General features: G+C 50.6%; 1 protein-coding gene across 19 annotated transcripts in view; it reads left to right on the top strand.

Moving 5' to 3' along the window:
* Nucleotides 1-2987: 2987 nt before the first annotated feature.
* Nucleotides 2988-14053, top strand: part of LOC105490045 (fer-1 like family member 5) — a 66032-nt gene continuing 54966 nt past the window's right edge. For 9 of the 19 annotated variants that reach the window (XM_071077330.1, XM_071077324.1, XM_071077325.1 and 6 more), the window contains exons 1-7: nucleotides 2990-3180; nucleotides 5993-6045; nucleotides 6721-6812; nucleotides 7434-7542; nucleotides 9610-9664; nucleotides 10168-10277; nucleotides 12164-12292. In XM_071077330.1, the coding sequence (XP_070933431.1) occupies nucleotides 3096-3180; nucleotides 5993-6045; nucleotides 6721-6812; nucleotides 7434-7542; nucleotides 9610-9664; nucleotides 10168-10277; nucleotides 12164-12292 (633 nt within the window). In that variant the 5' untranslated portion in view covers nucleotides 2990-3095. Of the gene's footprint in view, nucleotides 3181-5992; nucleotides 6046-6720; nucleotides 6813-7433; nucleotides 7543-9609; nucleotides 9665-10167; nucleotides 10278-12163; nucleotides 12293-14053 lie in introns of those variants that run through there. The other 10 variants (XM_071077331.1, XM_071077337.1, XM_071077326.1 and 7 more) reach the window with 5 other exon arrangements.

The following is a 14053-nucleotide window of genomic DNA, read 5'->3' as shown; positions in this document are numbered from 1 at the left end:
GTGTTGGTCCTTTGTGCCCTCTGGGCGGTCGAGCACCCAACTGTCCACCTCCACCAGGGCAGTCCCCTGAATTTCCTCATTAAGAATGTACCTGTGTGGCTCACGCCTGTAATCCCAGCGCTTTGGGAGGCCTAGGCGGGAGGATCTCTTGAGCTCAGGAATTTGAGATGAGCCTGGCCAATATGATGAGACCTCTGTATCTACAAAAAATTTTAGAAATTAGGTATGTGTGATAGTGATGTATGCCTGTAGTCCCAGCTACTCGGGAGGCTGAGGTGGGAGGATCACTTGAGTCTAGGAGGTCCAGGCTGCCATGAGCCATGGTCGCGCCACGGAACTCCAGCCTGGACGACGGAGTGAGACCATGTCTCAAAAAAAAAAAAATAGAATTTTGTTACTGACCCTAGATCGCTTTGTGTGGTTAACTTTCCTATGTGTTTTTGTGTAGAGACAGTAGATCCTCAAAGTCAGGGAAATTAACCTTTGTCTCCTCCAGAGAACATAGAGCCCAGGACATAGGTAATTGTTCAAATGATGACTGATCAATAATTGGTTATTTGGTTGACTGACTGAGAGAGCAAGAGTCATGGTTCAAGATGGTAAATCTCACCCGGGAGCTGTGGCTCATGCCTATCATCCCAGCACGTTGGGAGGCCCAGGTGGGAGGATCGCTTGAGACCAAGAGTTCAAGACCAGCCTGCACAGAACAGTCAGACTTCATTTCTATTTTTTTAAAAAAATTAATTAATTAAATTTTTAAAAATGGCCAGGTGTGGTGGCTCACACCTGTAATCCCAGCACTTTGGGAGGCTGAGGCGGATGGATCACAAGTTCAGGAGTTCAAGACCAGCCTGGCCAACATGGCAAAACCCTGTCTCTACTAAAAATACAAAAATTAGCCACGTGTGGTGGCCCATGCCTGTAATCCCAGCTACTCGGGAGGCTGAGGTAGGAGAATCACTTAAACCCGGGAGGCAGAGATCGGTGAGCCGAGATCGCACCATTGCACTCCAGCCTGGGAGACACAGCAAGACGCTGTCTCTAAAAAAAAGAAAAAGATATGTACAGATATGCAAACACTCGAAACATTCAGAAAGCTACTCAAAGCTGTGTTCCACAAAGATGAGAGGGTAAATTGAGAAAACAGAAGGCATAGGATCGGGGAAGCAGGGTCTAACACAAGAAGCAGACAAGGAATTCTGAAGGTGATGGCAAAGAGTACCCCAGGACAATAGCTGTGCTGCATGACTGGGGACCACCAGTCTCGGCTGGGGGAGAAGAGAAGACCAGGAGGTAGAGCCCCAGGGAAAACAATAAAACTGGGAAAATGCCTCACAGATTTGAAAAAAATCAAGGAATGCTATTTAAATGTGCTGTTTAGAAATATGAAGCTTAATGCCACAGAAATTATCACAAATAGAGCAGCCCCTGCCCCACCTCTCCCTACCCTTAACTTTGTCTCCTGGCGCTTGTTTGGGGCCAGGGTTCTGCTGTTTCTCTACTTATATTTCCATTCCCACTATAAACAAATTTGTGTCTTTTCTCTGCCCCTTTCCTCAGCACACCGTGTTTATCATTTTGTTTCATTCTTTGCCAATTTAAGAGGTGATAAATGGTATCTTATCCCGTTTCTTGGCTTATTAATGAGTTTGATTTTTTGTTTTGTTTTGTTTTGTTGTTGTTGTTGTTGAGACGGGGTCTCGCTCTGTCGGCCAGGCTGGAGTGCAGTGGCGTGATCTCGGCTCACTGCAACCTCCGCCTCCAGGGTTCAAGCGATTCTCCTGCCTCAGCCTCCCGAGTAGCTGAGACCACAGGCGTGTGCCACCACGCCCGGATAATTTTTTTGTATTTTTAGGAGAGACGGGGTTTCACTGTGTTAGCCAGGATGGTCTCCATCTCCTGACCTCGTGATCCACCCACCTCGGCCTCCTAAAGTGCTGGGATTACAGGCGTGAGCCACTGCTCCCAGCTTTTAGATATTCATTAGTTTTCCTTCTAACTATTAAATAAGATGTAATTTATACAACGTTCAACCCTAAAACCTAAAAAACCTTGCTGTGGAGAATAACAGTAAATGCCCCAGCTCCACCTTAATGCTCAGAGGCTCTGACAGCCATAAAGACAGCCACTTCAAAACTGCATGGGCTTCTTCGACCTTCCATAGGAGCTCATTCATTCAAAAGCTAATTTCCTTTTGTCAAAGAGGGTCTCATATGTAAACTTAGGTTTTTCTTAGTAAAAAGGAGGCTTCCACGTTAAGAAGAACTTTCGCTGAGACCTCACAGAAATAGTCCTTGATTTTCCTATCCCTTTTCTCAGGTCGCTTCACTGTTTTCTTATTTTCTCATCTAAATTGTGTGACTTTGGCAATGATTCACTCCAGACAACTTGCTTGTACAAGGAGAAAACATCAACCTTACGTCTGACCTTGAAATCAAAAGGACAGCAAGGAGGGCAGGTGTGGGGTGGGAAAAAAAAAAGGCCAGACTTGGTGGCTCACGCCTGTAATCCCAGCAGTATGGGAGGCCGAGGCAGGCAGATCACCTGAGTTCGAGAATTCCAGACCAACCTGACCAACATAGAGAAACCCCATCTCTACTAAAATTACAAAATTAGCTGGGTGTGGTGGCGCATGCGTGTAATCCCAGCCACTCGGGAGGCTGAGGCAGGAGAATCGCTTGAACTCGGGAGGCGGAGGTTGTGGTGAGCTGAAATCGCACCATTGCACTCCAGCCTGGGCAACAAGAGCAAGACTCCATCTCAAAAAAAAAAAAAAAAAAAAAAAAAAAAAAAAAGCAGAATAGGAGAAAAGAGAAAAGAGGAGGTGAAAGCAACCAGATGATTTTGTTTCTACAGGCCCAGTCACCTATACTGGGTGACACCCATACTGTTCCTCTTCCCCCCTCTTTCCCATTAATTCCTCACCAGAACCGAGAACCGCCCACTTTTGTGACATCCTCTCTGTTGCCAAGCAACAGACAGGAAGTGGGGCTCCACTCACCCCAGGATCCCTGGGAAGAGCCTCGGACTGAGGAGCTCCAAAAAGGAAGCTGTGGCACTGCGGAGGGAACGAGGGAAGAGAGTAGGTCTCCGAGATGCTGCGGCTTGTTGTGCAGTCGGCCAAGATTGACCCACCGCTAGCTCCACTACCCAGGCCCTGCATGTCCATCGACTTCAGAGGTGAGAGCCTCCTTGGGTCCACATAGGAGAGAGAAGCCCCCAGAGGCAACATGCATTCAGTGAAAAAAGAGGTGTAGGGCACCGTACTACGTAAAAGATGCCCTGTATAACACAAAGTGAAGTAGACATTGCCCAGCTCTCTCAAAACTTATTGCTGTCGTTTGATTATGACTTCTCTGCCTCCTACTTTTGCTAGGGAATGGATATGGAAAAAAGAAAGGACGAGTGCTTCTGGACCTTCTTCCATGACCTAGAGCTGCGCCGTAAACTAAGGTTTAAAGAGAAAGTCCCTGCTTCCTCAGATTGATGTGGGGGTTTAAAAAGATAATATGTGTATAGCCCTTAGTATAACTTCTAGTAATAACTGCTTGATCATGTTAGTTCCGTTTGCATGAGCTTTACAACTGACAAAGCGTTTTTTTTGTTTTTTTTTTTGAGACAGACTGTCACTCTGTTACCCAGGCTAGAGTGCAGTGGTGTGATCTTGGCTCACTGCAACCTCTGCCTCCCAGGTTCAAGCAATTCCCCTGCCTCAGCCTCCGAAGTAGCTGGGACTACAAGCGCATGCCACCACACCCGGCTAATTATTGTCATTTTAGTGGACACGGGGTTTCACCATATTGGTCAGGCTGGTCTCGAACTCCTGACCTCAGGGATCCACCCACCTGGGCCTCCCAAAGTGCTGAGATTACAGGTGTGAGCCATGGCACCCAGCTGACAAAGCCTTTTCATATGTACAATGATGTCTGCTGCTCACAGCAATTCCAGAGGTAGATGAAGCAAATTTTATCATCTCCATTTTTTTTTTGTAGATGAAGCAAGTTTTACTATCTCCATTTTTTTTTTTTTTTTTTTTTTTTTTTTAGTTAAGAGAATAGAACCCCAAGAAGGAAGGGAAAGAAAAGGATGAAAGAATTTGTGAGAGGAAATGAGAGAGATGTTAGGTATATTTAGATATCAAAGATCTGGCAGCTAAAAGGAAAGAAAAGAATAAAGGGTGAAAGGATGGGGCATGGTGGCTCACGGTTGTAATCCCAGCACTTTGGGAGGCTGAGGTGGGCAGATCACTGGAGGTCAGGAGTTCGAGACAAGCCTGGTCAACACAGTGAAACCCTGTCTCTATTAAAATATAAAAACTAGCTGGGCGTGGTGGCAGGTGCCTGTAATCCCAGCTACTTGAGAGACTGAGGCGGAAGAATCGCTTGAACCTGGGAGGCGGAGGTTGCAGTGAGCCAAGATCACACCACTGCACTCCAGCCTGGCCAACAGATCAAGAAGTGCCATCTCGAAAGAAAGAAAGAAAAACGAAAAAAGGGTGAAAGTATGTAGGTGGAGATACAGGACGGTGGATACAGGCAAATAGGTTTTACAGGGACAGTTGGTAGGGAGAAAACCCAGACCAAGAGAAAAGAGGACACAGTAGTTCCTACAGGAGATGTGAGTGAAGAATGGAATTTCTTTATTTTATGTTATGCTGTTGTTCTGTGAAACTAGGCTTGTTGAACACAGCAATATTCAGAGACTGAACATTTGGGACTCTGGGCTCACAGGGTCATACATGCTGATGTCCTCAGTCTGCAGGTTTCAAGAGGGGCGGTGCGAGTTCAGGATGAATTTGCCCTGCTTGACTAATTCTCCAGTTAGCCAGGTGAGGGGTTGCCAGTTCTTCTCTGATTCTGAGCCATCTTCCCCACCAACTCATGGGCACCATCTTTCTCATTCCAGAAATATCTCTCACAAAGATGCCTAAAACTCAGAACCCTGGGTTCACCCACAGATTCTTCTGATTGTATGTTTATGTTTGACACTTTGTACTCCTTTTGTCCTTCTCAGCCTCTTCCTTCATATGCTGTCCACTAACCTGCTCCCCTTCCCACTGCTTGGAGGGCCTTTTACCCATTATGGATGTTTCAGGATGTCTTCGTTAGGGTACACTGGGCTTTGCTCCGGCAATAAATAAAACCTTAATTTTCAGTGGGTTAACGATGAAAGTTTACCTCTTGCTTACACCAAGTCCTGCATGGATGGTGCTGGTCAGACAGCTCTCCTGGGTAGCTCCTACAAATGGTAGTTTAGGGACTAGCCACGTGCTCCTTGTGGCTGCAAAGTTAGCAGGTCACGAGGGTGGCTATAGGGAGAGGAGAGAGGAGAATGAAGAATCTCATGGAAATTGAGAACCAGACCTGGCAGTGGCAAATATCATATCCATACCCCATTGGCCAGAGTGAGTCACACGGCCCTGCTTAGCTGCAAGACACTGAAAACTCCGGAAGAAAATGAAATGGGCCAGGCGCGGCGGCTTTCACCTGTAATCCCAACAATTTGGGAGGCTGAGGCAGGCAGATAGCTTGAGTCCGGGAGTTTGAGACCAGCCTGGGTGACATGGTAAAACCCTGTCTCTACAAAAAATACAAAAATTAGCCGGGTATGGTGGCGTGTAGTCCAGGCTACTTGGGAGGTGGGAGGATGGCTTGAGCCTGGGAGACAGAGGTTGCATTGAGCCCAGATCATGCCACTGTACTCCAGCCTGGGTGACAGAGTAAGACCTCATGTCACACACACACACACAAGTAAAGAAAAAAGAAAAAGAGAAACGAAGAAAGAAAATGAAATGAACATATAGCATTATCTGTCACAGTGATAAAATCAAGAAATGTTGAAACCCCACAAGAAAGAAAGAAGTGATGCCATTTCACACCCGCCAATGTTGACTTGAAGTTTTCTTAGAGTGTCCTAGTTCTCTTTACTCCACTCCGACCCAGACATTGAAATATTTCCTACCATCAATGCCAGCCCCTTGGTTTCTTTGCAGATGTCAAGAAAAGAACTCGTGTGGTGGAAGGGAATGATCCCGTGTGGAATGAGGTAGACACCAGGGCAAGCCCAGAAGAGTAAATAACAATCCCAACAGCAAGGAGGCAAGGGTGGGGCCCAGGCAGGTGCTCGGAGGTCTAGGGAGAGGACCTGCAGCCTCACAAGTGTTCCTCAAGGCTGGGCATCTTGGCCTGGGAGTAGTAGCCTCTGACCCGACAAGGCTGTGAAGGCCACACCTGCCCACGACTGTTGGTGGACTTCTCCCCCACTCTGAGGATGGACCATGTTATGGCCTATCAACTCGTCCAGCTGGGCCATCTTGACGTTCCTAGAAGCCTGAAGCCGAGTGAAGGCTCCCTTTGCATGACTCCCTCTCATCTGCCATCACTCCATGTTGCCCCTCGCCCCATTCCTAGTCCCCAAACCCTTAATTCTCAGCGTGCCCGCGATACTGCAGTTCAAGTCACAGAAGCCCAGTGGGATGTGCACAGCTTGGTGAAAGGTAGCAAGCGCCATCTCCTGAGGAAGTTAGACATGAGGGAAGTGCACAGCTTGGCGAAAGATAGCAAGCGCCATCTCCTGAGGAAGTTAGACATGAGGGAGGTTCCTCAGTCTCAGAGAAACGCAGTGCTAGCCCGTTCCCCACATCTTTCCTCATTTCCTAGAAACATGGGATGGGAAGGGAAGGGCAGAGGAAGGATGCTGACCTCTCTATGCCCCCCACAGACCCTAATCTGGCACCTCTGGAACCGCCCCCTGGAAAATGACTCCTTCCTGCAAGTCACCCTTCAGGACACGGGCTCACAAAAGGAAGAAAGGTGAGGCAGAGAGAGGCAGGAGGAGCCTAACTACTGACCAACGCAGCAGCAGGTTATGTGACCCTTGTCTCTAATCCACAACTCATTCACATGAAGGACCGGAACCCACTCCAGCCAGCTAAAGAGAAAAAAGAGGGGTGGGTACTGAAAGGGTAGCCAGGGCAAGATTGCAAATCAGCTGGGACAGGAACTTGGGAACTCAGCAGCAGCTCTGTCCATCTGAAGCCACGTAGCTCAAATTTCTGCTTCTCTCTGCCCAACCCCGGCTTCTTATCACAGCCTCATCTAGAGCCCAGCTGAGACTCACATGCCCTGAGACTGAGGCTATGACATCCCAGGTCAAAATTCCTAGGACATAGAATCCTGTTGTCCCAGCTCTAGCCAGGTGTCCATCCCTGGTCCAATCAACTGTTACTTGCCTAGGAGCCCCAAGACAGTTCCCAGAGCCAGGAGCCCTGTGCCCTGTCGTGGATCCCCAGCCCCACTGCATTCTTCTCCAGCCTCTCTCTGAGGACAGCACAGCCCTGGGAGGAAACCGTCTCTAGCTAAAGCCCTGCCCGGGAGAGAGGAGGACGCCTTTCCCCTGGCTCGGGATCTCACACCTGCTCCTTGTCTCCCCAGCTTCATTGGCCTGGCCACAGTCCTGCTCAAGCCATTGTGGAAACAACCAAGCAAGGTCCTTTTTGTGAAGGATCTGACCCTGCTCAACCATTCCATGAAGCCCACAGATGTGAGTCAGGCCCAGGAAGGCCCAGGCAGGGTGACTGGAGGAAGGGGGGCAGCTGGGGAAGCGGCCCACACCACAAGAGGGCTTCCTGCCTGGGGGGCCCCATCACACCGCCTTCCTCTCCTGACCACCCCCCTTGCCATCATCTACCCCCACCACAACCCACCTATTTAGATGAATTGACCACCTTCCGTGGAGAGTCAACCACTGTGCTAGGACCTGTGGTACAAAATTGCCTGAAGCCCATGGTCTGTTGGAGTACGCTGCATTCACAGTGACAGGCGCTCCAGTGCCCATGAGACAAGCTTCAGTAAAGCAAGGCCACTGGCTGAGGTCAGGAAGGAGTGAACGATTTGTCTCAGGAGGTCATGGACAGTTTACAGACGGGGTGATGTTTAAGACATACGGAAATGTAGGAAGAGCACCCAAATGAGAACAAGCAAAGGCTGTTTATTCAGAGCTTGTGCTAGCAAGGGACTCGTTCATCATCATTTGTGTTTTGGTAGAGACTCAGAGGCAGCCAGGGGAGCGGGAGAGCTTCGCAGTGGACAGAAGGGAAGGCTGCAGATGTGCCCTGATGGGAGGCTACGGGGGAGCCCAAGGCAGGCTAGCTAGAAACAGGGCCTCCCATGTGATTGGTTAGAGGGGCATGTTTGGCTCTCTCTGGTTGGTCCTAAGTTGGAAGTGGGGACAAAAATTAAGGCAGCTGCCAGTTATTAATCAAGGCCTGGCCATTTGGAGCTGATCATTATTGCTTGGCTTCCTGGATTATTGCTAGAGACAGTAGTCTGACCTCCTACAAGTCTGACTTGGAGCAGGCTGGCTTCCTGGGCTGGTTACTGTAGATAACAGGTTGGTTTCCCGGGCTGGTTGCTGCAGATGTGGATCTGAGTCTTATTTTATGTGTGGTTTGACCATTGTCCATTTGTATGCAGACAGTCTGTGACTTACAATGGATGGACACACGATATTGTTGACTTACAATGAGTTTATCAGGATGTGATCCCATCGTAAGCCAAGGCGCATTCAGTCTGTCAGTTGAGTTGTAAGCAGAGGCCTGAGTTTCCCCAATGGACAGGAGTGGAAGACCAGCCCAGGCAGGGGCATAAAGTGGGTGGAGCAGGAGGCAGGATGAGGGAAGGTATGCTGCACTGTTGGCACCGGAAGGGGGGCACGTGGAGGTGGGAGAACTGAGGTTGTGTGGGCGACCAAGAGCTAGAGGTGAAGGGCCTTGTGGTCCACGCTGGTGAATTGCCATTTAACTTTGATCATTTAGACACTTGGGGTGTTCAGGGGCCATCCTGGTGACAGTCTGGAGGCTGGGTGGGTCATGGGAACACATGAAGAAAGGAGCTCAATTAAAAGGCAGGAGTGGGGCCGGGCGCGGTGGCTCAAGCCTGTAATCCCAGCACTTTGGGAGGCCGAGACGGGCGGATCACGAGGTCAGGAGATCGAGACCATCCTGGCTAACACAGTGAAACCCCGTCTCTACTAAAAATACAAAAAATTAGCCAGGCGTGGTGGCGGCGCCTGTAGTCCCAGCTACACGGGAGGCTGAGGCAGGAGAATGGCGGGAACCCGGGAGGCGGAGCTTGCAGTGAGCTGAGATCCGGCCACTGCACTCCAGCCTGGGCGACAGAGCGAGACTCCGCCTCAAAAAAAAAAAAAAAAAAAAAAAAAAAAAAAAAAAAAAGGCAGGAGTGTGCAGGGGCCCCACATGAGCTCATGAGATGTTGGGCTCAGGGAAGAACTGCTAGCATCTGTGTTCTGGGCTCAAGTCACCTCTCCTCCCCACTCTCCTGCATCCTTTTCTGCCACCATCACCACCATGTGGCTGCTTTAATCTACAAACATCCTCTCCACTGTAACCCATTGCTCTCTCCTCACCCATTTATAACCTCCCTCCACCCAGACTGTGCAGATGCCTGTGGTGTGGCCCCATCCCATGGCTAGCATCACGGCCCCCACCGGGAGGACCAGGCGTGAACCCAGCCAGACTGTGCAGGGCTTGGGTGCTGTGTCCTAGGATGGTGGGGTCTGGCTTACAGCTCCCCGGCCTTTGTCTTGCAGTGTACTGTCACCCTACAGGTGGCCCACATGAGCCACCGGGATATTGAGAAGACAGGTATGTCCTTCCCTGGAGCTTACCCTTAAGGGCTTACCCTGCCTTTCTCCATGCACAGCTGGATGGCTTCTTAGGGACCTTCAAAACCCAGCCCTTGAGGCCTACAGAAGGAATGTGACCGGGCTAGGGTCCCTGGAAGCTACAGGGTCTAGATGCCAGATCTCCAGACATCTGGCTGAGGCCATCCCAATATGCCTATTTGTCATCTCTAGACATAAGACCCATAAGATACAAGACGTAAGTCTCCAAGGGGCTGCAGAGAGATGAGGATGGTCATCTCCAACAGCCCCACTGTGTGGAGCGAGGTCCAGGAATCCACAATTCCTGAGGGTGGGGGGGGCCCATGGTAATGTTCTGCAGAGAACATGCGTCCCTGTTGGGGCCTCTTGGCCATGCTTTTAGTCAGGAGACGGTCACTGGGGACAGAATGGTGGAATGGGGAAAATGCCTCAAACCTCCTGGGCCCCGGGCCTTTCAGCCCACCCTGGACTATGTCCCTCTAGGGGCTGAAGACCTCCTGGGCATAACGGCAAGAGAGGCGGCCAGGCAGAAACTGATGGTCCCTGGCTCCACCGCGCACAGGGCTCTGTCCTCAAAGCCTCAGCACTTTCAGGTGAGGACCCTCCAGGTTGCAAGTTCAGGTGACCCACTTGACACCCTTGCTTGCTGTGTTCCCAGGCCGTCCTCACCCCTCCCCAAGGTCATGGTAGAAGGGCAGAGCTTCAGACCCAGCTTCAGGCCCTCAGATCCTTGCCACATCCCCTGCTCCTCCCGTGGCCATTCTGGAAACTTCTGCCTGTAGCTGAAGCCACAGGGCTCCAGTGAGGCAGTAGGAGGGCTGGCTGTGCATTGGCAGGCCCTGGTACCTGCTGGGGAAGCAGCGCAGATGACAGGGATCCTGCCCTCTCAGAGTCCTTGGTTGTTGGCAAAACGCAGTAGGGCACAGGGAAGGTTAAATTAACTGTACAGAAGAGGCTGGGGACTGAGGGGACCTGTGGGAAGGCCCACATTTCCGTGTGGATTCAGGAACCCTCATCCCATGGCTTATCAACTTCCCTCTACCTTCTAGCCTGTGGACTAACATTCCTGCCATGGTTTTACCTGCTCCCCGGCCTGCTCCTTGCCCAGGAGGCAGGGAGGCTCCTGGACCGCTCCTCTTCCTGCACCCAGCCAAGTCCTAGCTCTTTTTTTTTTTTTTTTTTTTGAGACGGAGTCTCGCTCTGTCGCCCAGGCTGGAGTGCAGTGGCCGGGTCTCAGCTCACTGCAAGCTCCGCCTCCCGGGTTCCCGCCATTCTCCTGCCTCAGCCTCCTGGGTATCTGGGACTACAGGCGCCCGCCACCTCGCCCGGCTAGTTTTTTGTATTTTTAGTAGAGACGGGGTTTCACCATGTTAGCCAGGATGGTCTCGATCTCCTGACCTTGTGATCCGCCCGTCTCGGCCTCCCAAAGTGCTGGGATTACAGGCTTGAGCCACCGCACCCGGCCTCAAGTCCTAGCTCTTAACGTCACCCAGCTGCTCCCATTTCCCCCCCACCATTTCCATTCCCTGGCCTGAGCCACCACCATCTCTTCCCTGGACCACATCACAAGCCTTCTCCTGAACCCCCAGCCTCCAGCTCTCTCCTGTCCGTTCTTCAACCAAAATGGCCTTTCAAAGATGTCACTCTTATCACGCCAAGCACCTTCTTCAAAAGCCCCAGTGTCCTCCTCACAAGATCCAATTCCTTTTACAACGGCTTCCTGGGCCTTGATAACCCAAGCCTGTCTCTCCAAGCCTTTCCAAGTCCATTGCCTCCTAGCCTTCTCCCAGTGGATTGTCTCTCTCCACTGTGGTACGGAGAGAATATTTATTCTTTCTTTTTTTTTTCTTTTTTTCTTCTCTTTTATTTTCTTTCTTTCTTTCTTCCTTCCTTCCTTCTTTTTTCTTTCTTCCTTCCTTCTTTCCTCTCTCTTCTTTCTCTTTTTCTTTTCTTTCCTTTCTTCCTTTATTTTCCTTCCTTCCTTCCTTTTCTCCTTCCTTCCTTCCTTCTTTCCTTCCTTCCTTTCCCTCTCTCTCTTCTTTCTCTTCCTTCCTTCCTTCCTTTCTTTTCTTTTCTTTTCTTTCTTTCTTTCTTCTTTTTATTTGAGACGGAGTCTTGCTCAGTTGCCCAAGCTGGAGTGCAGTGGCACAATCACAGCTCACTGCAGTCTAGACCTCTGGGCTCAGGTATCCTCCCACCTCAGCCTCCCAAGTAGCTGGGATTACAGACAGGCACGCACCACCACGCCCAGCTAATTTTTTGTAGAGACGGGGTTTTGCCATGTTGCCCAGTCAATCTGGTCTCAAACTCCTGGGCTCAAGCGATTCTCCCACCTTGGCCTCCCAAAGTGCTGGAATTACAGGCATGAGCCACTCACTGCACCTGGCCTAGAATGTTTTCTTATCAGAACATTGTGTCCCAGCTGGGGAAGGCGGGGCCAAGGTCCTCAACGTCAGCTCCCCATGTGTTCTCCCCTTAGGTTCGAGTGAAGGTGTTTGAAGCCCGACAGCTCATGGGCAACAACATCAAACCAGTGGTGAAGGTGTCCATCGCAGGCCAGCAGCACCAGACACGCATCAAGATGGGGAACAACCCTTTCTTTAACGAGGTGGGCTGAACGGGGCACCTCAGGCAAGGAGCCAGCCAAGGGCTGGGCATCCCGGGCGGGCAGCCTGCAAGCTTGCTCCTTGACTAGGGTGTCATCATGTGTTTGTTCCACAAGCATTTACTGAGTGTCTCCTGAGGGCCAAGCACTGAAAATACAGAACAGGATAACTCAGAGCCCTGCATCTGAGCAGCTGGTGGGCTGGTGGGGGCACAGCTCATGAATCCATAAACAATTACAGTGGAGCAGATCGTGGTTTGCAGAGGTCTGGGAGCATTGTTACTGGAGGTCTGAAGCAGAGACCCAGACCATGTATGTCCCATTGCTGCTGGAGCCCCAAATGGTAGCACTGTGCCTGATGTACAGTAGGTGCTCCATAAATGCCTGTTGAATTAGTTAGTAAATAAACAAATAAAAGATAAAAGCACAGTGGAAGCTGGGAGGAGTAAGTGAGTAATGAGGCTGGGGGTGACGGAGAGGACTCAGAAGGGCTCCAGCAACCCTGCAGGAAGATTTTACCAGGGAAAGACGGATGGGATGGGAAAAGATAATTCAGGAAAAAGGGATGGTGTTTTCAAAGGCCTAGAACCAAGCAAGCCGCAGACTTGACAGCAGAACTATAGCTATGGGTGTGGCTGGAGGAGACTGGCTGGAGGGGAGCCTACAGTGTGGGCTGGGGTCCCATCCTGGACACTACTCAGGAGCCATGGAGGACTTCGGCAACGGAGTGACAGGCCTAGGTTTGCATTTGGGAAAGGAGTTTCTAGCTGCCACGGGGAGCAGGGACAGAGTGGACTGGCAGGGCAATCTAGAAGGAGGTGTGGGCTCAAATCTCCATCCTAGGCAGCTAGCTGGGTCCTGAGTTCTCCAGGGATCTCCTACCATTCCCCATTCTGGGCAGAAAACCCTCCAGGAGACTGGGCATGGTGGCTCATGCCTGTAATTCCAGAACTTTGGGAGGCCGTGGTGAGTGGATCACCTGAGGTCCGGAGTTCGAGACCAGCCTGACCAATATGGTGAAACCCTGTCTCTTTTGTAAAAAGACAAAAAATAGCCACACGCAGTGGCGGGTGCCTGTAATCCCATCTACTCAGGAGGCTGAGGCAGGAGAATCGTTTGAACCCAGGAGGTGGAGCTTGCAGTGAGTTCAGATTGCACCACCACACTCCCACCTGGGCAACAGAGCAAGACTCCCCCTAAACAAACAAACAAACAAACAAAAAAACCTGGGAAATCCCTCTAGCAGCCCGGGAGACCTCTGCTTCTAGAGGAGCATGAGAGAAGTGGCACAAGTTGAGTATCCCTTACCCAAAATGCATGGTATCAGAAGTGTTTTGGATTTCAGACTTTTTTGGGAATCTGGAATATTTGCATTGTACCGGTTCAGCATTCGTAACATAAAAATCCAAAACCCGGCCGGGCGCGGTGGCTCAAGCCTGTAATCCCAGCACTTTGGGAGGCCGAGGCGGGCGGATCACAAGGTCAGGAGATCGAGACCACGGTGAAACCCCGTCTCTACTAAAAATACAAAAAATTAGCCGGGCGCGGTGGCGGGCGCCTGTAGTCCCAGCTACTCAGGAGGCTGAGGCAGGAGAATGGCGGGAACCCGGGAGGCGGAGCTTGCAGTGAGCCAAGATCGCGCCACTGCACTCCAGCCTGGGCAACAGCGTGAGACTCCGTCTCAAAAAAAAAAAAAAAAAAAAAAAAAAAAATCCAAAACCCAGAACGCTCCAGTCAGCATTTCCTTTCAGGGTCATGTTGGCA

This window comes from Macaca nemestrina, chromosome 13 (genome assembly GCF_043159975.1).
Source record: "Macaca nemestrina isolate mMacNem1 chromosome 13, mMacNem.hap1, whole genome shotgun sequence".
NCBI lineage: Eukaryota > Metazoa > Chordata > Mammalia > Primates > Cercopithecidae > Macaca > Macaca nemestrina.
This window is presented reverse-complemented; position numbering and strand designations above follow the sequence as displayed.